At 40.7% G+C, this 24,341-nt stretch overlaps 1 protein-coding gene across 1 annotated transcript; it reads left to right on the top strand.

Moving 5' to 3' along the window:
• The first annotated feature begins 800 nt into the window (after positions 1–800).
• On the top strand, positions 801–18,901 carry LOC141127262 (keratin, type II cytoskeletal cochleal-like). The gene is made up of 10 exons (XM_073613542.1): positions 801–1,343; positions 1,442–1,662; positions 1,874–1,934; positions 4,492–4,587; positions 6,785–6,949; positions 12,276–12,401; positions 13,543–13,763; positions 15,740–15,774; positions 18,301–18,390; positions 18,486–18,901. Exons 1-10 carry the CDS (start codon positions 864–866, stop codon positions 18,629–18,631), a joined length of 1,641 nt encoding a protein of 546 aa, XP_073469643.1. The 5' UTR covers positions 801–863; the 3' UTR covers positions 18,632–18,901.
• The last annotated feature ends 5,440 nt before the right edge of the window (positions 18,902–24,341 follow it).

Genomic DNA, 24,341 nt, shown 5'->3' with positions numbered 1-24,341 from the left:
ATTTGCACTCATGTGTACACTATAAATTGTGCCACCTGTGTAAAATATTTCTTCCACATACCAGACAAAGTAGCTTGTGTCTAGTGTTGCACAAATGCCAGTCAACATATTAAAATAATATAGCTTGGTGGAACAGGATGATTGTCTGCAGTAATGATGGAAGTCTAACATTTATTACAATAGGAATAAGGAAATGCCAAAAATTCATTATACACTAAAATCTTCCCTACAGGGTAGATTTTGTGTAGGGAATGGTGCAAGCTACACCCTCTTATAATTACAACCTCTGCTTAATAGTTTCATAATTAAAATTTTTATACCAGCTTTAATTTCTGTCACAAGAAATCTAATGATTTGTGAGGCAACCCTTATTTGAAAACTTATGAGCTTGCGAGTCAATTTTCCTATATTTTACTTTGTGAGACAAATATTAATAAAATTGTCTTAAAAACATTCTCGTTTAAATTAAGGCATCGTTTATAACTTCATAAAAATAGACAAAGTGTTTGTTTGAAATTCGTTTGGAACTTTTATTCAGAAACTTTAGTGGTTAAATTTAAAGATAACAGCCTAAATTACATTAAAGATAACAATCTAAATTACATTAAAGTGGATCATATATAAACAAAGCAATTTATGTGTTCACAATCTCATTAAGAGATTTTAATTTATACATATATTTATTCTAAAAATATAGACTGCCCGGTGTCAGATGTGACAAGCCCAAAACCAAGCCCATGACTGTGGCTAAGTTATAAAGATTTTCTCAAGAACCAAGCCCTTATTAAAAAATATAAAAAGCTGGTTTTTGCCCTTCACAGGACTTAAGTTTAGCCTTCTCTTCCACCTGCTTCTGATCTTACATGCTGTCATCTGCAAGAACCACAATGAGCCAAAGCCAACAGTCATGTGCGACCAAGCCTGGAAAGGCTCCTTGTGGAGCTCGGAGCTTTAGTAGTTGCTCAACTGGTGGTGGGTATGGCAGAGTCAACTTCTCTTCATCTTCTCTGATACGATCTGGAGGGCCTCAGAGTTACTCTGTGCACCTTGGTGGTAGAAGTGGTAAATATGGCACCAACAGTCTTTACTGCTTAGGAGGAAGCAAACGGATGTCCATAGCTACTGGCACCAATAAGGGAATAAGCACAGTGGGCAAAGGATTAAGCTTCAGTGATGAAAGTTATCCTATTTGTCCACCTGGAGGTATCCAAAATGTTACTGTCAACCAAATTCTCCTTCATCCACTAAAAGTTGATATTGATCCAAACATCCAGAGAGTCAAAACAGAAGAAAGGGAGAACATGAAATCTCTAAACAACAAATTTGCATGCTTCATAGACAAGGTAAGTTAAATGCGCTCAAATGTTCTGTAAAATTATTGCCTAAAAATATTATACTTTTCTTAACCTTACTGACTGTTTAGTCCTTACAACTGTTTTAGGTCAGATTCCTTGAGCAACAGAATAAAATTCTGGAAACAAAATGGAAGTTTTTGCAAGAACGAAGTAAAAAACTGGCCAACATGAAAGACAAGATCAAACCATTGTTTGAGGTGTACATTAGCAGCCTTCAAAGACAACTGGATACCACTAAGAATGAAAAATGTCGTCTTGAAGGAGATCTGAAAAACATGCAGGATGTTGTCGAAGATTTTAAGGCTAAGTAGGTGAAACTAAATTCATGTTTCCTATCCCGCATCAGTAAATAATAGTATTTACCTTCTATTCTGAATAGAATCAACTACAATATTAATACAAATTGACATAATTATTGGGGTTTTAAAAAAATTTGCTCTGAAATATCTTGAGTCCTGTATGTGTCAGAAAGTTCAAAATGGTAATTACTAAGAACTTATGTTTACCTTTGTTTACAGATATGAAGAAGAGATTAACAAACGTGCCTGTGCTGAAAATGAATTTGTATCTTTGAAAAAGGTATATTTCATAACAGTGGCTGAATTTGAATGTAACGTATCCCTTATTATTGTATCTTAAATATTGGGTTTTAATTTATTTAATTTTTCTAATTTTACTAACCTAAAAGAAATCCTGCTATTTTGTACTCAATTATTTTGGGTTGATTCTAAAAGTACATGAACTGTTTGTATTTTATTGAGAAGTACAACAACATGGTAATCAAATTCTCTCTGAAGAAGATCAATTTGTCTAAGTAGAAATGTACCTGACAGCAAAAATACATTTATTTTATCAATCTAGCTAAATTAAGTTTTTTTTTTTCCTCCCATTAATTTAATGTGTGAAAAATCCTTCTTAATGCTGTGTTCAGTTGGATTATTTTACATGAAAGTGTAATATTTAAGTATACAGCACCAAAACTGTTTGCAGTCTCCCTCCTGATGTACTGCTAGTTTAGTTTAATTTTAAACATTAAAGTCAAACTCTTGGTGAATGACTAGACATAGACACACAGATTAAATACTCATATGGGAGATATGTTTTCTGCCATAGGACTTGTGTTTCTGTCAATCCAATAGAGGCCTGATTTTTCTGTGCTACATTTAAAGTGTATGTTACCCCTAACATTTCATATTCCTGATATGTGCCTGTTGTACCATGTAATTGCATGAAATAGTTCCTGCTTATTTTGCATCGCCTCCTTTGTGAATCACCTATTGATCCTGTCAGTCCCCCCTGCTTTCCTATTTCAAACTGACCAGGGAGCACATCCATCACAACATGGTCAGTTTTCTTCTTTGCATTCTACTTGGGAGCCCAGTCTGCCTGCACTCCAATGGTCAGACTTCTATGGTTTGCATACACTTTAAGTTACACTTACAGATCTTGTCCCTCCATCAACCAGTTATTGGACAATGAAAGTAGAAGCAGCAGACTAATGTGCTTGTTTCTCTGCCACTTTGCTATCTCATCCTATCAACATGTCTATTGTTAGGAAATAAGCATTACGGAACACTTGTTTGGCTCCATGTGCTACTTCTTCCTGCCCCAGTCTGAGCTCTGTTGTTCAGAGGATTGCAAGAAAGAGAGCATTCAGATGTTTCCACTGCTTAGAATAATATAGGAAGGATAGCTAAACCCAATAACAAAAAATGTAAATATATTGCAATGTATGATCCTTAGATGTAGTGGCTTCTTTAAAAGGTAAGTTCACCTTTACATAAAATCTGTAAGGTGAACTTACAAAGGACCCCCTCCCCATCCCCCCTGGTCCCGCTGTACCTGAAGCCGGCGATCACCCGCTAGGAGACATCGGATCGCCACTTCACCGGTCCGGGGATTTGAAATTCCCCACGGCTTAATCTCCTAAACGTACCTCGTAAAGGTACGCATAGGAGGCATCTTAATTGGTCCATGTGACATTTTAATGAATAAAGTGCTGCAATAATATATGTCATTTATATCTTCCTGGGATTCAGTTTCAATGTTTCCTTGAAATATACCATAAAGTGTAGGAATGGATTCCGTTCAATTCAATATTTAGTGCATTTGAAGCTTTTTCCAAATCATTGTCATTCACAAACTGAATCTAGATGATTGGTTTGTAGGTGTTCTAAACAGCATTCTAAACACAACTGCAGCTCAAGTTTGTTTTATAGTTCTGGATATAGTAGTGAAGAGTTAAAATTGCTGGCAAGTCTCTATTTTTGTGATCCCTTTGGGGAGATTTTCCCTCACTTCCTGCCCCTGTAATACCTATGCGATAGTTAGTTGAGGTTGTCACCAGGACAAGAAGTCAAAAACAGCAATTACAACAATGTCAGATTTCCAAACCCTTTGTAACTCTACTAAAAATGTGGTTAGATTTCTGTTTGAGCTCTCGGTGGAAAAATTTCCCTTCACTCTGTTCTATTTTAATGCCAGCCCCACCAACTAAGCCCTTGACTTTGCTCCCCCTATACTACATTGTTGACTTACAGCTTACATAGGGTTGAAGAGTCTCTCTCCACCCTCATGTGATAGTACTGAGAACATGAGCTCAAAACACCAGTGCTGCCATGTGAAATGGGATTATGGACAGTTTGCTTGAATACCATTATCTGCATAGAGTGGCAAAGTGCTAAAATTAAGGGGAGTATGTGCTGCTAATAGGGTTGCATTTAAAGGAAGCTGTTACTTTGCCCTGCAAAACCAAACACAGAGTTGCTCTAAAGTAAACCTACCCTGAGAGATCTATAGAGACTGTCAATGTTGACCTCTTCGTTTGAATGCTAGCAGCCCAGACATCTGTGACTTTTTAAGCAAACCAACCTGGAACAAGCATGTAGGTCAGAAAGTCAGAGTGAACTGAGAACTACTGACTTGCATGACAGTGGACTATGACATTGTTACAAATTCCATGTTGTCTCTGTATTCCTTTCATAAACCATGACAATTTTTTTTCATATAGTTTTATGGAATTTTCCCATTATGCCTGCATATGTGCTTTTCTGTTATATAAAAAAAACAGTTAGGTGCTTTAGTATAGGACTATTCGTTTTAAATGCATTTAACATGCTTTCATGCTTTTTTTAAGGATGTTGATGTCCTGTACATGCAAAAGACTGATCTGGATTGCAAGCAAGATGCCTTGGTGGATGAGCTAAATTTCCTGAAGACTTTGTTTGATGCGGTATTAAACCCATTATTTAAATTATTAACTGCTGTTAAAGTGCTGATTTATCAATGGGTGGGCTGGATTGGCTACGAGAATAGATAAAACCCTTTTTCAGTGCTTACACAACAATTGCATTGTGTTTGCTTGTCAAATTTTACGATAACAATTAATTGCAGGGTGTATGATATGTTTGTGTAATCCCTTAAACCATTTGCATGTAAGCCCATGAAAAATAAAAACTTTAGGCAAATAGAAAATGATGCAATAGAAAATGCTGTCATTGTAGCATATAGGTCAAAATAGCATTGTGGGAAGCTAATAATAAATGTTTAGAACGTAATTTTATATTCCACAAATTTCCCAATGCAAACTACAGACTGCCCATATAGGACAATGTATACACATTGTTATAAAAGGTGAACAGATTTTTGGGTCATTTTCATTTATGGCATCTATATTATTGCCCCTGCCCTTTTGGAGCTTGCTAGAAAGTTTGTAGAAAGGATCCTCTATTGGTAGGCAAATTCTTGTCTTCCTCTTTAAATCCTCTGGTCCAGTTTGCTGGGTTTTATGTATTAACGAGTCTCTTTGCCAGGTTGGCACACAATATTGCTCTCCCTGGCAGATTGTTAATCTTTAATTTCAGTTCACCTTCTGAAGCCTGTAGCTGGTCATATGTTTTTTTCTGTCATGTCACAATAGAGAGCATCTTGAATCATCTGCATAGTTGGAGAGAAAGATGCTTGTTGTCTGCCTTCACGTTGTAAAGCGATGCGCAAATTGTTGGCGCTATATAAATCCTGCATAATAATAAATAATAATAATAATATTACAGCAAATTGTTTGCCCAAAACTGTTGCATATTGGAAGAGTCTGTCCTTTTAGAGAGCTAAAAAAAGAGAAAGAAGACATACAGATAATCTAAAGAGAGAATGTTATTAAGCAAGAAATTGCAGTGTTAAAGCAGTCTTAAATTATATCTAAAATCAGCATTGGCGTGTGCAGCCTATTGCATTAGGATGTGCACCCCAAAGCACACATGCGTGGACAGTATAACAGCAGAGCAGTGGATGGTGTCAGTAGAGCAGAGATTGGTGTCAGTAGTTTTTATTTTTATAGTTTTTTTACAATTTTGTTGTTTTAATTATTTTTTACAATATTATTTTTTTTCAATTTCTCTTTAGGAGCCCAGTTGGGGGTTCTTGGTGAAATATCAAGGGTCTAAACAGACCCCTTATTTCTGGACAGTGAACTAACGAGAAGTGCTCTGTGCTGAGAGGCATCCTGTTCATTCAATAACTGTGTTAGTTCAGAAAAGGATGAGGCTGGTAAATGAAATATTTACCATCCCCTTCCCTGTTCTCCATCCTGAAACATCCCACGCAGCAGCTGGCAGGAGAGGAAGGAAGCTGGTAGCACCGAAGGGGGGGGGGTCAGGAAGCAGGGGAAATCAGCACTGTACAGGGTGATTAGGGTGTGCCCAGACACACCTGGCATACCCTGTGCACACGCCTATGAAAACCAGAAAAAATGATATAGTACAGCTTATGAGTCCCTATATGTGATAGCTGCTTCAATTTTTTTACAGCTATGTACATTTTTTTCAAGTACAGACAAATACCTGTTGATTCTGTCAGAAATCCAGTATTCTTGTCACTTTTTGTACACTGAACTGATATGCCAAACATTATCAGCTTTCCCAGCTATATTCTGTGAGCTACAAATCAAAATTCATCTACATATAATGTAGATTTAATATGTAGAAGAGTGGGAGTGGTTTATTATTGGCCTTATCAGCAGAGTAGCCTAGGGTGACAATGCTGAATGTCCATACACACAGTGAGCGTTGTTGCCCTAAGAAAGGAAAGTGTGTCTATGGTGGAATTGCCAGGTGAACATAAAGGAAAAACAGCCTGAAAAAAGCAAACTAATGCAGCCACCACACCTAGGTGGTAAGTTGCAATCTATATCCTTTTTCTTTTTGGATTTATGTATGCTTTAAGAGGCCTCTAACACTTTACGAGTGCTTGTATCAGTTATCAGTTCAAGTACCTCTATTATGTGTGCCCATTGCAGTTAGTAGGTCCGGTTTCTCTATCATGTGTCTAGTACTAATGGATATTTTGAGAAATGATAGACTGTTGGGGGACATTGTTACCCAGAGCATTAAGCAAGGTCTTTTTTTACATGTTGTTACACTTGCTCATTACAGGAATTGGCTGATATGGAAGAACGAATTTCCAACACCAATGTTATCTTGACTATGGACAACAACCGAGACCTGGATTTGGATGGAGTCATTGCTGAGGCTAAAGCTCAGTATGAGGAAATTGCAGCCAAGAGCAGAGCGGAGGCCGAAGCCAACTATGCTAGACAAGTAAGTGATAAGCAACGAATATGCCCATGCCTATGTTGGGAAACAACAACTTTGCTACACTTATTCAATATCACAATACATGCCAGAGTGATAGCAATAATTCTAGGGCCATCGTTCATGGTTAGCATATAAATATATGAACTAAAAATAAGTAAAGAACCGCGCTATGTGCATGAATGTGAAAAAAATAAGTAAGTAAATCGTGAGTAACCAAATTTGAAAAAAATCCTGATGCTGAACACTATAACCTCGATATAAAGGCAAAGATCAAATGCATAACAATCAGTGTAGCACTGGACATAAATAATGTGACTAGTGACTAAAGATTTGTGCACACTCTCTATTGTTACCAAGATGTGGTGCCCAGATAAGCAATATAAATGCACATAAGCTATTTTACCAAAGCCTATATCCAAATATAATACATAGTGAAATTCTCATATGTGATATTTCTAAAAATGTGGGTCCATGCCCAAAATGACATATGTGAAAAAACTTAGTAAATAAACACAAAAAAAATGGTAAAATAAAAAGTTCAAAAAAGTGTCCCAAATAACAAAGTGTTAATTCCAGAACAAGATGTATTGCAGGGTTCGGGAATACTTGATCCACCTCTTGTGCGGCCCGCCACCAAATGGTAAAATTGAAGGCTTACCGCAAAGCCTGCGACCGCCCTTACTCAGGGGGGTCAAAACAGGCTTAGTTGTGATGAAATCCAAAGATGATGGACCCTCCGAGCCCCCATTGATGTTGCTTCCCCATTGATAGGCCCGCTGGTTGCCAGTCACTCTACTCACGTGTGAGGAGCTTGTGGTGGAAGCTGTGGTTTATCTTTCCTGAGAAGAAACACTAAAGAATTTCCTGGGAGCATACTTCCACATTGGGGTCCCCGGTGCTGTGAGCTGCCTGTTTGATGGAGTGAAAGAGGGCTCGGAGGGTCCATCATCTTTGGATTTCATCACAACTAAGCCTGTTTTGACCCCCCTGAGTAAGGGTGGTCGCAGGCTTTGCGGTAAGCCTTCAATTTTACCATTTGGTGGCGGGCCGCACGAGAGGTGGATCAAGTATTCCCAAACCCTGCAATACATCTTGTTCTGGAATTAACACTTTGTTATTTGGGACACTTTTTTGAACTTTTTATTTTACCATTTTTTTTGTGTTTATTTATTATTATTTTAAGTTTTTTCACATATGTCATTTTGGGCATGGACCCACATTTTTAGAAATATCACATTTTTAGAAATATCACATATGAGAATTTCACTATGTATTATATTTGGATATAGGCTTTGGTAAAATAGCTTATGTGCATTTATATTGCTTATCTGGGCACCACATCTTGGTAACAATAGAGAGTGTGCACAAATCTTTAGTCACTAGTCACATTATTTATGTCCAGCGCTACACTGATTGTTATGCATATAAATATATGACCTGTAAATGCTTTTAAAAGTCGCCTTTTGACAATTTTGGGTACCAAAGTTTGTCGCTGTTTCTTGGTTTCTATTTACTTGACACAACGCCATATTTTATATTTTACCGAAAAGATACAGAAGTTAATTTACAAAAAGCCAATAGACTGTGCACTTTGAAAAGTGCAATTGCACTCTGCAGGGCAGTTACAAAGTAGGCGAGGTTGAAAAAAGACACAAGTCCATTAAGTCCAACCTATGTGTGTGATTAAATGTCAGTATTAAATTGTATATCCCTGTATGTTGTGGTCGTTCAGGTGCCTATCTAATAGAAATTATCGATGCCCGCGGCTGAGACCACTGCCTGTGGAAGAGAATTCCATATCCTAACGGCTCTTACAGTAAAGAACCCTCTACGAAGGTTAAACCTCTTTTCTTCTAATTTTAGTGAATGGCCGCGTGTCTTATTAAATTCCCTTTCATGGAAAAGCTTTATCCCTATTGTGGGGTCACCAGTACGGTATTTGTACATTTAAATCATATCCCCTCTCAAGCGTCTCTTCTCCAGAGAGAATAATTCCCGTGCTCGTAACCTTTCCTCATAACTAAGGCGCTCCAGTCCCTTTATTCATTTTGTTGCCCTTCTCTGGACTCTCTCCAGTTCCAGCACATCTTTCCTGCGGACTGGTGCCCAGAACTGGACAGCATATTCCAGGTGCTGCCGCACCAGAGTCTTGTAGAGTGGGAGAATTATTGTTTTACCTCTGGAGTTAATTCCCTTTTTAATGCATGCCAATATTCTGTTTGCTTTGCTTGCAGCAGCTTGGCATTGCATGCCATTGCTGAGCCTGTCATCTACTAGGACCCCCAGGTCCTTTTCCATCCTATTCCCCCAGATGATCTCCCCCTAGTGAGTAGATTGCATTCATATTTTTGCCACCCAAATGCATTATTTTACATTTTTATACATTTAACCTCATTTCCCATGTAATTGCCCACCCCATTCATTTGTTCAGTTCTTCTTGCAAAGTTTCCACACCCTGCGGAGAAGTTTTTCCCCTGTTGAGCTTAGTATCGTCCACAAATAGAGATTGAGCTGTTTATTCCATCCTCCAGGTCGTTTATGAATCAATTAAATAGGATTGCTCCCAGGACAGAACCCTGGGGGACACCACTTTCCACCTCAGACCATTCTAAGTACTCCCCATTTATCACTACCCTCTAAACTCAACCCTGTAGCCAGTTTTCAATCCATGTACTCACCCTTTGGTCCATGCCAATGGACCTTACTTTATACAGTAAACGTTTATGGGGAACTGTATCAAATGCTTTTGCAAAATCCAGATACACCACGTCTAAGGGCCTTCTTTTATCTAGATGGCAGTTCACCTCCTCATAAAAGGTTAATAGATTGGTTTGACAAGAACGATTCTTCATGAATCCATGCTGATTATTGCTAATGATACCTTTGTCATTACTAAAATCTTGTATATAGACCCCTATCATTCCCTCCAAGAGCTTGCATAGAATTGATGTTAGGCTAACTGGTCTGTAATTCCCAGGGATGCATCTTGGCCCTTTTTTAAATATTGGTGCTACATTGGCTTTTCTCCAATCAGCTGGTATCATTCCAATAAGGAGACTGTTCGAAAAAATAAGGAACAATGGTCTGGCAATTACTTGACTGCATTCCTTAAGGACCCTCTGGTGCAAGCTGGTCCTGGTGACTTATTAATGTTAAGTTTTTCAAGTCTGTTAAGTTTTTCAAGTCTATTTCTAGTTCTCTCCTCTGTTAGCCATGAGGGTGCTTCCTGTGACATGTCATGAGGATAAACATTGCAGTTTTGGTTACTGAAGCCCCCCAATTCCCTCGTGAAGACTGAGGAGAAGAATACATTCAATACCTTCACCATCTCTCCATCCTTAGTAACCAGATTCCCTTCATCATTCTTTATGGAACCAATATGATCTGCCCTCCCTTTCTTACTATTTATGTACTTAAAGAGCTTCTTGGGATTTTTTTTACGCTCCTCCACCATGTGCCTTTCGTGTTCTATCTTAGCTGCCCTGATTGCACTCTTACATTTCTTGTTCAATTTTTTGTAAAGTTGGAATGCTGATGATGATCCCTCAGCCTTGTATTTTTTGAAGGCCTTCTCCTTTTTATATGCATTTTTACTTTGGAGTTAAGCCACCCAGGACTTGTATTAGCTCTTTTAAATGTATTTCCCATTGGGATGCACTGGCTAATGCCCTTATTTAATATGCTCTTAAAGCATACTCATTTTTCCTCCGTGTTGCTCCAGAGCTTAGTAAGTGAGATAAAGCTTCACTTTGCAAAGAATACCCAATCACATACAAGGCAATAAAAAAACTGCATCTTTGCATGCACATGATTGGATGATGGAAGTTAGCAGAGCGTCTGCTCATTTACTAAGCTCTGGAGCAACTGCTCTTGCAGAGTGCAACTGCACTTTGCAAAGTGAACAGTCTTTTTGTCTTTAGTAAATCAACCCCACTGTGTTTGCATGCACTAAAAGTAATTTTAGTGTATTTTTTACTCAAAAATAAGTGTTTGATAAATGTGTGCTAATATCATGGGATCTAAAATATTGCAACTACCAACATTTCATTGCCCAGGGTCTCTGCTTTCAGAAAATATTATATTTGGCAGTCTTAATTAATCTTCAGCCCTAAAATGTGCAATTTAAAAGCGCTGTTTTTTTTGTTTTTCTTTTAACCTGCAAGGCAATGTCATAATGTGCTCGTATGCATTGCATACGAGCACATTATGTGAAACTTACCTTAGAACAAAGCCCTCCAGCAGTGCGCTGTAACCACTGAAGGTGCTTCCATCTTCACCCAGTCTTCCTTCTGGGTTTGCAGACTCCGGTTGTGTTGAGCCCATGCATGCGTGCAGGAGCCGCCGTTTACGGCACAGGACTCTGAATGAACAGCATGGGTATGCCATTTCTTCCGAGCATAGGTGCTGGTGATGTCACCGGCTGCATGTACAGTACACATCTCCTAAACAGTGCACATTTAGGAGATATTTAAAGTACCTATAGGTAAAAATCATGCATGGGAGTTTGCTCCCACTTTAACATGTGTGCAAAAATGCTGTTTTACTGTATAATAGGAGTATGTAAAAAACTTTATTGTCTATAGTCTGGGCACAGTTGCTTTTTAATATCTGTTCAGTCACTGGAAACACAGCATTACATTATTTCTAGTATTTTCTCAGATTAAAATAATCATTCTATTTGTTGGCTTGATCATTGACTGACTTCTCTATAGATCATACTTTTAGCGACCAGTATTGTTTTATTACTTTCCATATTACAGTTTTAATACTTATTGTTTACATACCTCATCAGCTTTCAAAACTTTTAAAGGAAACAAAACTAACATTTTTAATTTTTTTTTCATTTTGGTAGTTTTTTTTCCCCATGTTCAGATGTTTTCAGTGCACCCATATGGATGATTACCCATGACATTCTGCCCCAATGACTATACAGGTAGAATACACAGAAGAAATATGCCCCAAAGAAAAAATAAAAAACTTACAGAGGCCTTAACCCTCCCCTACTCTACTAAGAAAGATCTTTTTTTCCTGTCCATGCACCCTCACTTCCTGTCTCAGTGTGCGCCGTCACCGGAGCAGGAAGTTAGGAGGTGGTCTGGGTAATCAAACACACAACAATAAAGTCCTGACAAACATTATAAACTTTTTCCACTCTATCCCAAACAAACAAAAAAGTTTAGGCTGCAGTTCCATTTTACATTTAATTGATGCAGTAGAATAATTTGTGTTGTGACTGTTAATTGTATGATCTGTAATACAACATTTGAATTTTTGCTGGGTTAATGATAAATATTACACAAATACCAAATAATCTGCACATCCCTGACAGTACCAGCTGCTCAAAGACACAGCGGGGCTACATGGGGACAATCTGCGTAATCAGAGGAATGAGATCCAGGATCTGAACAGCATGGTAAAAAGACTGCATGGAGAAATCGACTGTGTAAAGAAACAGGTAAGACCTTTCCTACTGTACACAGTATGTTCTCATCTTGGTTCCTGTTACTGATGATAGGGCCCTTACAGGGGAGGGGGTCAGTCTTGGGTATGCATCTATTGTTAGATCAGCCATGTCTGTATCATTTAATTAGGTAATAATTACCATAGTTTAATTTCACATCCCAGGCTGTTTAACTAAACTTCAAGCGGATATAAAATATAGTTTAATTTGATGTGTATTGGTTAAAAATTGCAAATGAAAACTAGCATAGGAACCTGAATCTGCCTTTGCATCAATCTCCAACAATTCCCCCTCAAAGCAGCATTCACATCCCTCTGAGCCATCTGTGGCTTAAAGGCTAAGTTCACTTTTGTTCACCTTTTTTTTTTCTTATTTCAGCTCCCCTATGTACCAATAAAACATTAACGTACTTCTTTTGCAAAAATAAAACAGCTTTCCATTTATTCTACCCATGGTTAACTCACTCTGTTCATGGCTGTTTAAAAACCTGCTGCATTACTTCTGCCTTACTTCCTGAATAGACTTTAGGTCATGTTACAGGAAGGAGTTGCAAAACAGAAGAAAACAAATAGCGTAGTGCTAAAAATTGACATGGCACATAGGCCAAAATAAAGGCAGTGAACCCAAATAACACTCAAAATGAAATGAAGCAAAAAATAATATATAAGTGTTAAGAAAAAAAAATTACATGAACTATGTGTTGAACATTGCTAGCTTTTGCTTCTTTTTTGGATATCCATTTCACATTTTTTTTCTTAACACTTATATATTATTTTTTTGCTTCATTTCATTTTGAGTGTTATTTGCTTTCACTGCCTTTATTTTGGCCTATGTGCCACGTCAATTTTTAGCGCTACACTATTTGTTTTCTTCTATTTTGCTATTTATCCAATTTGCTGTGTTAGCTGCTATCTTTAAGGGCAGCACTGAATTATTTGCTACACTTTTTACAGGAAGGAGTTGACCAGCTGATCTCATTAGCACACACCCTGCATCATCTATCCTCCGCTGGTCAACTCCTTCCTGTGTCATGACCTAAAGTCTATTCAAGCATGCTTACCCTAGATTTGGAGAATTTTTAAACTTAGCATGTTTTTTTTTCTAACAGCTTTAAAGTATCATTTTATTCCTGCAGATTTGTGCACTAGAGACAGCAATTACTGATGCTGAACAGCGTGGGGATGTTGCTTTGAAAGATGCCAAAAATAAATTATGTGAACTGGAAGCTGCTCTGCAGAAAGCCAAAGAAGATCTTGCAGTTCAGCTACGTGACTACCAGGAACTGCTTAATGTAAAAATGGCTCTGGATCTTGAGATTGCCACCTACAGGACTCTTCTGGAGGGTGAAGAAAGCAGGTAAGTGTTATAAAATAAGTGGCCAAAGAAAAGCATCATATATCTAAAAGCAAATGTATCCTGTACTACTTATGCAAGCTTTATTAGTGTAATATTTTCAATATGAGTCTAATTTACTAGTGTCTTTAAAGCAGACCTTCCATTAAAGTATATGTAAACCCTCACCTTGTAAAACAACCCAATCAGTTTAAAATAGAAATAAAAAGGCAAAACATTTGTTTTTATAAGTGACCACATAACCTCTGTTCTCAACTCCATAAGAATCTTAGAGAGCTGAGGAGGGAGAAGCAGCAGCACACTGATCTTCCCTCTGAATGGGTGCGCAGGGGGAAGATATGTCAGCACCAGTCTGCTCATTGGAGGAGAGCAGGCTGAGTTTCCAGCACAACCAGCAGACTGACAACATGGTGCTCTCAAGACTAGTGTGATCAGTTTTTAATAAGTAAGCAGAGGGACTGGCAAGCTCACCAGGTATTTCACACAAAAGAATCAATACAATGAGAACATGATACTTTCAGACAAGTACATGGTACAGCAGGCACATATCAGAAATATGAAATTCTGGGTTGAAATATTCTTTAAGGAAATCTCCCTAAGATTAATTTCAAATTATATTATGAAGCCATGGATGGTATTTTGCTATGTATTCTTATTTTAAATGGGTAAAAGAAGTGGGAGGTGTCACTTTTTTTACCTTAAATTCAGTTGAAAGTAAGGGATTGCAGATCTGTTTCCCCTATTCATATGGTCTTCCTATAGCATGCCACCCTTAAGTGTGCCTTCACCATTTTTCTATCTTCAGTACTTCATCCCTGTACTGTGCCTCACCTCCACATGCAGTGCCCACTTGTTTCATCTCCCAGTAATGTGATCGTTTATGTTCTATACCTCACCTCCAGCACCCCTATGCTACTGTTTTTCTCCACCTCCGGCATCCCCCTCCCCCTCATACTTTGGTTTGGGCATTATAGTCTTTGCTCTGATTAAACATTTCTCTGAGCTGCAGTTATAGCTAATGCCAGGGTACTAGGTATAATTCTAGATCCTGTCCTTTCAGCCTCAAATCCAATCGCTGTCTAAGTTTTGCAAAATTCACCCCCATAATATTTCCAAAATATGCTGCTACTTAACCAATGAAACCACTAAGTTACCACCTTGTCACTTTTGCCTTGACTATTGCAACTCCCTCCTCATTGGCCTACATCTATGGGCTATCCCCATCTTTATTTTATCATGAAAGCCCAATAAACACAAATCAAAACACAAGCAAAAACATACAAAGCTATTTACAACTCTTCCCCGAGCCAGTCACCAATCTTCACTAACCACTCTCAAAATATCATCCAAATCCTCTCTGCTCCTTGTTTATAGTTGCCATGTTTGCATCCAGGACTTATTCAGTCCCTCTTCCATCCATCGGAACTCTTTACCCCAATCTACTTAGCTATCTCCTACTCTGTCCAACTTTAGGCGATCCCTGAAAACTCATCTCTTCCTCTCCTCCCCTAAAAATATAATTGTTCGTTTTGCCATCAGTTCATCTCTATCAGTTAATACCTTTTTGTATCCCTTGTCCATTCCTATTAGATAGTAAGTTTTTATGAGCAGGGCCTTCTCAACCCTCTTGTATTAAATTGTATTATTTCCCTTTATTTTGTAAACAGCTGCACAAACTGTTGGTGCTATATAAATGCTGAATAATAATAACAGTAATAATAGTAATAATAAATGAGGGCTTTTTCCTATTTTATTTCAGTATGCACGGGGCTGGGTAGGGTGGGATCATTTTATAATTTTCACTCTTAGAGCTGTATTTCCAAAATAGCCCTGCATCCACTGTTATCTTTTATTGCACAAGAGTTGCAATAATGATAATTTGCAAAACCTTGTTAACAAAAAAACATTTTATTCATGAATTATCTCTAGTGCAGACTTTATTGTAATCTATAACACTGTTTTTTTTTTTTTTTTTGCAGGATTCATGGCGAAGTTGACAACAACGTTACAATCTGTAAGTTTCACTTTAAAACAAATATATAATTTACAATCCTAAAGCCAAACTCCAAGCACAAACATTTTAATTTATATATATTTATCAATAGCCACATTGGATATAAATCCACTATGTGTGCTCCAAACCCCTTTGTATACCCAGAGGTTATAATTTAAAGGTAGGAGTGACATCATCATTGTGCTGCATTTAACCCGTGCAGAGAGCAGAGCTGTGGGAGGGATCCAGCAAGCCTTACCCACTACAGGCTGCCTCCAGAGAATTATAAGAGGGGGGTGGTTACAAGACCAGTCACCTTGCAGTAGTAGAGAGAACAGCAGTGATTGGTCTTTTTGAGGGAAGCTCCAGCACAAAGCCAAAGTTTTATGCTTGATTACTGCACTGATCTCAAATAAATACATAAAGCATGTCAAGATCCAAGTAGAAAATACTCAGTCCTCTTGTATTTAGACAATATTTGCTTATCCCGGAGATTAGCCTAATCACTTGCCGCCCGCCATATAGCAAAATAACTGCGGCAAAGTGGTTGCAATATCCTAACCGGACGTCATATGATGGCACCAGGATATCACGGCGATTGTTGTTGCAGTTTGTCAGTCTGACACACCGCAACACCAATCTAGGTAGAGTCTCTGATGGAGACTCTTTACCACGTGATCAGCCATGTCCAATCACGGCTGATCACAGTGTAAACAGGAAGAGCCATTGATCAGCTTTTCCTCACTTGACGTCTGTCAGACGCAAGTAGAGGAGAGCCGATTGGCTGCTCCTCTGACAGGGGGGTCTGTGCTGATTGATTATCAGCGAAGTCCCCCCACGGATGCCCACACTGGACCACCAGGGATGCCACCAGGACCACCAGGGATGCCCACCACTAGTCACCACCAGGTATGCCACCAATGGCCACCAGGAATAACAATTAGTGCCCACAATGGATGCCAATAAGTGCCCACAATGCCTGCCAATCAGTGCCCACAATTGATGCCTGCCAATCAGTGATGCCATCAGTATCATCCATTAGTGTACATCAGTGCCACCTATTAGTACCCATCCATGCCGCCTATCAGTGCCCATCCGTGCTATCTATCAATGCCCATCTGTGCCGCCTACGTGTACCCATCAGTGCTGCATGTCAGTGCCACCTATCAGTGCCGCGTTTCAGTGCTGCATATTAGTGCCCATCATCAGTGCCCATCAGTGCCACCTCATCGGTGCCCATCAGTGCCCGTTAGTGCAGCTCCATCAGTGCCCACCAGTGAAGGAGAAAACTTACTTATTTACTTATTTACACTTATTTACACTGTATCCAAATGAAATTTTTATCATGTTGTTCCCACAAATAGTGCTTTCTTTTGGTGGTATTTGATCACCTCTGGGATTTTTATTTTCTGCTAAACAAATACAAAAAAGACGGAAACTTTTGAAGAAAACTTCTTCAAAAGTTTCCGTCTTTTTTGTATTTGTTTAGCAGAAAATAAAAATCCCAGAGGTGATCAAATACCACCAAAAGAAAGCACTATTTGTGGGAACAAAATGATAAAAATTTCATTTGGATACAGTGTAGCATGACCACGCAATTGTCATTCAAAGTGCAACAGCGCTGAAAGCTGAAAATTGGTCTGGGCAGGAAGGTGTATAAGTGCCCTGTATTGAAGTGGTTAAAGCTTAAACTTTTAAAAATGTATTTTTGGATTGAATGTAAGTGGTTAAAACCTCTTTCTGGTCTATATTGTTGTGTGTTTCACTGATGGGAAGTTCCAGTCTCTCTATGTGCCCTGGTGTCCACTGTCACTGGTACAGAAAGTAGGATAATCCAAAATGTTACATTACTACAAAAACAAGAGGGGAAATCTTCCAATGTACACACTTGCTCCCATGATAACTGCTCAGAAGGGGATTACCCTTACTTTGAAGAGCTTTCCTTTTACTTCCCATTATTTCTACAAGACCTTTTTTCAGATAGTCTTTTTGTCACAAAATAAGTGAAACTCCATTATAGCGAGGACAAACCAAGGATCTCCAGTGGGAAGTACCCGTCAGCAGAATCTATATGATAATCTAGGAAGAAATTCCATTCTCCTTGATTTGCTTGCATTTGTTTATTTTATCTCAACTACAAATATTGAATCAGGAAACTTTTTTTGATTACCATATTTCCAGTTAAAAATGCCTTTAGGCCCCTTCCACACATGGAGGATCGGCTCAGTGGGAAATTTCTCCCTTGATCTCCGCTGAGCCGGCAGATGACAGCATGTCCGTTTTCATCAGATCTCATCCGATCCGACCTGCCAGGATGGATGGTGAACGTATGGCCATACGTCTGATTTTATCAGATCGGATGTCAGCGGACAAGTCACTGCTGACATCCCTTGCTCCATAGACCTGCATGGAGCATCCGCTCAGGTCTGCCTAAAACATTCAATTGAACAGTTCGCCCACGTGAAAGGGTGCCTTAAACTTCATTATCTTAAGATTGCTGTGAAATATGAACTTTTCATTAACATTGGGTCTGATTTTGCTTTGCAGCTGTCTTTAACAGTGCTGGAAAGGTGGCCAGTTCTGGTTTGAGCTGTGGAACAGGATCCTGCAGTTTCCCGAGGAGCAATGCAGCAGGAGGTAGGAATTCAGCGTGATCTGCTGTAACCTTTTTTACCACTTTAATTTCTGCCACTTTTATCTGTCTGTATTTTTCACTATTTGTATCATAACAGCTGTATATAACAACATCGTGAAGGTGCGCAATTCTGATGCTTCTGGGTGTGGAACAGGAAAATGCAACACCAACAGCAAAGCAGCTAGTGCCACCGGAGGGATTGCAGTACTTGCTTCAACTGCTTTCAGCAAGAAGAACTATTAAGGAAATATAAAAACCTTTAGTGGCAGTGCCAATATTTTACACTGAAAGCTATTTTCTTACTGAAAACAACTTTGCATAAAGCTTTGTTAATAACTAAGGGGGATATTTGTATTTGGAATTGTTTTCTGTTCTTTAGCCTTGGCAAACTAAAACAACATAATAATCACTTAGAGGATTAGCATGTCCTTCGTCTTGCACTATTTAAACATCCTGTACTGGTATGTACTGTATCTTGTAACTGTGTATCTATAATTCAATAAACTGCATGTTAAATTCATTATGTTATTTTCTTTTAAATGTAAATACAACTACAGTATGTTGGGTTGTTAACAGTATTCTGGAGATTTTATAGATAGGCAACTCCTATCCTCATATTGATTAGTGGTTCCCAATTAATAATAACTACTGAAGTAGGAAACAGACACAAAAAACATACAAAAAATGTTTATGAATAGAACGTAGGGTGGGACTTTGAGTGAGGCACACGGAAGCGGTAGATATGGGGCAAAAAAAAAATTTAATTGTAAAAAGGTAGTGTTAGTGTATTTCCACATGGCATTACACAAGGTCAATAACAAAAATACTTAGTACTATATCACAATAAGCGGTCTAACATGGACTCGTTTGCAAGTAAGTAATATACGAAAAAGCACAATAGCATATAACATATAATGTACAGAGATACCAATGTTTACAAAGTATAAAAGAATCAAGAGAGCACGAATGGGTTGGAATGTCCATACATAGTTATTGATTAGGTACACCTTTAGGTAGTTGTAAGCTCTATGCGTTTCGGGACCTTTATGTCACTCTTCAGGAGCAAGACCTCAAGGGTCACCTATGAATATGAAAAGACCACATTTGAAAAAAGTTCAAAAGAAAAGGTGGGCAAATGTAAAACATATCCCATCACATATATACATCTGACCCACCAACTTACATACATGTATGTGCAATGGCGACACCGCCAAGAAAGCCAGGTCGGCCAGTAATACCACCCCCGGAGCCGAGGAGGCCCTTTCTGGCGACACACAACCAGCCCAAAGCAACGCCCCAGGTGGGTCACAGGTGGGGGTGATGGTGGTGAACAGGAGAGAAGGATGCAGATGGGACAGGCTGCCCCAATTGTAAGGGAGGGCCTGTGAAAAACAAAGTGAAATAAAGGTGATAGATGACAAAAGTGTTTGTTAGTGAACCAGGAAAGGGAAAGAAAAGGATGTGTAGAAAGGTGAACAAGGAAATTTACCTGCTAAAAGGGTGAATGAGGCAAGGACGGCAAAGGTGAGTGTCAACCAGGAAAGGGAAGATGAGAAAAGGCAAATTGTGAAGCCCAAAATCAAGGGGAGGCCAAGGCAGGGAGTATCACCGTTCAAGAGCCCCCAACGTCATGTACCAGCAAGCAAAGGGGGGGGCAAGGGAGGCGCTGTGGGGAGACCGCCGGTACAACCAAGCAGCTCACCCAGATGCGTCATGTCAAGCCCCTCGAGCGCTGGAGATGGAAAGCAGGCATGCAGGGTAGGAGCGCGCCACGAGGACGACAGATATCCAGCATGGAGGCATGACGTCGACGCACAACCCCCTGCGTCAGATCAAGGGGGAAGGGGCCATCCACCAGTGCTCGTCGTGGCTCTGGGATAGGGATGAGCCGAACACCCCCCTGTTCGGTTCGCACCAGAACATGCGAACAGGAAAAAAGTTCGTTCGAACATGCGAACACCGTTAAAGTCTATGGGACACGAACATGAATAATCAAAAGTGCTAATTTTCAAGGCTTATATGCAAGTTATTGTCATAAAAAGTGTTTGGGGACCTGGGTCCTGCCCCAGGGGACATGGATCAATGCAAAAAAAAGTTTTAAAAACGGCCGTTTTTTCAGGAGCAGTGATTTTAATAATGCTTAAAGTCAAACAATAAAAGTGTAATATCCCTTTAAATTTCGTACCTGGGGGGTGTCTATAGTGTGCCTGTAAAGGGGCGCATGTTTCCCGTGTTTAGAACAGTCTGACAGCAAAATGACATTTTGAAGGAAAAAACTCATTTAAAACTACCCGCGGCTATTGCATTGCCGACAATACACATAGAAGTTCATTGATAAAAACGGCATGGGAATTCCCCAAAGGGGAACCCCGAACCAAAATTAAAAAAAAAAATGACGTGGGGGTCCCCCTAAATTCCATACCAGGCCCTTCAGGTCTGGTATGGATATTAAGGGGAACCCCGGCCAAAATTTAAAAAAAAAAATGACGTGGGGTTCCCCCTAAATTCCATACCAGACCCTTCAGGTCTGGTATGGATTTTAAGGGGAACCCCGCGCCAAAAAAAAAAAAAAAAACGGCGTGGGGTCCCCCCAAAAATCCATACCAGACCCTTATCCGAGCACGCAACCTGGCAGGCCGCAGGAAAAGAGGGGGGGACGAGAGTGCGGCCCCCCCTCCCTCCTGAACCGTACCAGGCCACATGCCCTCAACATTGGGAGGGTGCTTTGGGGTAGCCCCCCAAAACACCTTGTCCCCATGTTGATGAGGACAAGGGCCTCATCCCCACAACCCTGGCCGGTGGTTGTGGGGGTCTGCGGGCGGGGGGCTTATCGGAATCTGGAAGCCCCCTTTAACAAGGTGACCCCCAGATCCCGGCCCCCCCCCTGTGTGAAATGGTAAGGGGGTACATAAGTACCCCTACCATTTCACGAAAAAAGTGTCAAAAATGTTAAAAATGACAAGAGACAGTTTTTGACAATTCCTTTATTTAAATGCTTCTTCTTTCTTCTATCGTGCTTCATCTTCTGGTTCTTCTGGCTCTTCTGGTTCTTCTGGTTCTTCTGGTTCTTCCTCCGGCGTTCTCGTCCAGCATCTCCTCCGCGGCGTCTTCTGTCTTCTTCTCCTCGGGCCGCTCCGCACCCATGGCATGGGGGGGAGGCTCCCGCTCTTCTCTTCTTCTTTTCTTCTTTTCTTCTTTTCTTCTCTTCTTCTCTTCTTCTTCATTTTCTTCTCCGGGCCGCTCCGCAATCCATGCTGGCATGGAGGGAGGCTCCCGCTGTGTGACGGCGCTCCTCGTCTGACAGTTCTTAAATAATGGGGGGGGCGGGGCCACCCGGTGACCCCGCCCCCCTCTGACGCACGGTGACTTGACGGGACTTCCCTGTGACGTCACGGGGAATGCCACAGGGAAGTCCCGTCAAGTCACCGTGCGTCAGAGGGGGGCGGGGTCACCGGGTGGCCCCGCCCCCCCCCAGTTATTTAAGAACTGTCAGACGAGGAGCGCCGTCACACAGCGGGAGCCTCCCTCCATGTCAGCATGGATTGCGGAGCGGCCCGGAGAAGAAAATGAAGAAGAAGAGAAGAAGAGAAGAAAAGAAGAAAAGAAGAAAAGAAGAAGAGAAGAAGAGAAGAGCGGGAGCCTCCCCCCCATGCCATGGGTGCGGAGCGGCCCGAGGAGAAGAAGACAGAAGACGCCGCGGAGGAGATGCTGGACGAGAACGCCGGAGGAAGAACCAGAAGAACCAGAAGAGCCAGAAGAACCAGAAGATGAAGCAAGATAGAAGAAAGAAGAAGCATTTAAATAAAGGAATTGTCAAAAACTGTCTCTTGTCATTTTTAACATTTTTGACACTTTTTTCGTGAAATGGTAGGGGTACTTATGTACCCCCTTACCATTTCACACAGGGGGGGGGCCGGGATCTGGGGGTCACCTTGTTAAAGGGGGCTTCCAGATTCCGATAAGCCCCCCGCCCGCAGACCCCCACAACCACCGGCCAGGGTTGTGGGGATGAGGCCCTTGTCCTCATCAACATGGGGACAAGGTGTTTTGGGGGGCTACCCCAAAGCACCCTCCCAATGTTGAGGGCATGTGGCCTGGTACGGTTCAGGAGGGAGGGGGGGCCGCACTCTTGTCCCCCCCTCTTTTCCTGCGGCCTGCCAGGTTGCGTGCTCGGATAAGGGTCTGGTATGGATTTTTGGGGGGACCCCACGCCGTTTTTTTTTTTTTTTTTTGGCGCGGGGTTCCCCTTAAAATCCATACCAGACCTGAAGGGTCTGGTATGGAATTTAGGGGGAACCCCACGTCATTTTTTTTTTTTAATTTTGGCCGGGGTTCCCCTTAATATCCATACCAGACCTGAAGGGCCTGGTATGGAATTTAGGGGGACCCCCACGTCATTTTTTTTTTTTAATTTTGGTTCGGGGTTCCCCTTTGGGGAATTCCCATGCCGTTTTTATCAATGAACTTCTATGTGTATTGTCGGCAATGCAATAGCCGCGGGTAGTTTTAAATGAGTTTTTTCCTTCAAAATGTCATTTTGCTGTCAGACTGTTCTAAACACAGGAAACATGCGCCCCTTTACAGGCACACTGTAGACACCCCCCAGGTACGAAATTTAAAGGGATATTACACTTTTATTGATTGACTTTAAGTATTATTAAAATCACTGCTCCTGAAAAAACGGCCGATTTTAAAACTTTTTTTTGCATTGATCCATGTCCCCTGGGGCAGGACCCAGGTCCCCAAACACTTTTTATGACAATAACTTGCATATTAGCCTTTAAAATTAGCACTTTTGATTTCTCCCATAGACTTTTAAAGGGTGTTCCGCGGCATTCGAATTTGCCGCGAACACCCCAAATTGTTCGCTGTTCGGTGAACTTGCGAACAGCCAATGTTCGAGTCGAACATGAGTTCGACTCGAACTCGAAGCTCATCCCTACTCTGGGATGTAGCAGAACGACACGACCACAGCAAATCACAGCCAATGGCCCCAAAGTGCACACAGGCACACATGGTCTAGTAAAGAGATGTTGACAAAAAGCATAAATGATAAACATGTATGTCAGGAAATAAATCAAAACATGGGCGGATATCAAAGAAAGAGAAAAAGAGGGAAAGAATAAAATTACATAATTTCGAGAGTTACCAATACATTAAAGTATAGGAGTAAAAATTATTAATGCAACAGTGTGCCTCCATCCCTAATTGGTTAATAAGATACAAGGAGAAATGTTTGTTGGGGACTTTAAATGAGGATTTATGGGGTCGTTCAACTCCCCTCCTCCATCCCGATTTTGGTACAAAAAATGTTTGTCAATAGAAGCCCAAAGCAACGCCCCAGGTGGGTCACAGGTGGGGTTGATGGTGGTTGTTAGGGTCAACTCTTAAACAAGTTGCTTTAAGTTTATATTGCTTTGTCAAATTATTGCTTCTATAAGAATAAAGACACAGAGGGGCGTGGCTACCGCGCAGCTGAATGGACGCTTAAACCCACAGCTCCGCTCCAGCTTCAGGAACCGAAGCCTTGGGGACGAAACAACGACCCTGCTCAACCTCCAAAACGAGCCTAAAAGCCCTGCTACTGTCGCAAGATGACCCGCAGGAAAAAGGACAACGATCAGCTGAAGAAATTACCGGATTTCTTCCAGATGAAAGACCGCGGCCTTCTCCAAGATGGCGCGGGTGCCATGCGAGATCCTCCTTCCCCCACAGGCAGCGCGCGGTCTGCGATCTCCAGCCCGGGTTCACAAGCAGGCTCCAAGCACAGCTCTCCTGGTGCCTCCACACCCATGTCCCGCAGCCCAGCAAAGTCCAAACCTCGGTTGGCAGAGAACACTCAGCAAGGCAACATGACTCCGGATACCATGGAGGACACAAGGGAGCTGGTGGACCCGTTCACAGCCTTCCCAACAATGGGTAAGCCTGTATCAGACACCACCTTAAAAGATAT

Source organism: Aquarana catesbeiana, linkage group LG02 (assembly GCF_042186555.1).
Source record: "Aquarana catesbeiana isolate 2022-GZ linkage group LG02, ASM4218655v1, whole genome shotgun sequence".
In the NCBI taxonomy this organism is placed as follows: domain Eukaryota; kingdom Metazoa; phylum Chordata; class Amphibia; order Anura; family Ranidae; genus Aquarana; species Aquarana catesbeiana.
Note: the sequence above shows the minus strand (reverse complement) of the source record. Positions and strands in the feature narration are given on the sequence as shown.

Coding starts and splice junctions, on each gene's coding strand:
- LOC141127262 (XM_073613542.1), top strand. CDS start 864: ATGCTGTCATCTGCAAGAACCACAATGAGCCAAAGCCAACAGTCATGT. Junction 4,588..6,784: donor TGAAGACTTTGTTTGATGCG/GTATTAAACCCA, acceptor TGCTCATTACAG/GAATTGGCTGATATGGAAGA. Junction 15,775..18,300: donor TGACAACAACGTTACAATCT/GTAAGTTTCACT, acceptor TTTGCTTTGCAG/CTGTCTTTAACAGTGCTGGA.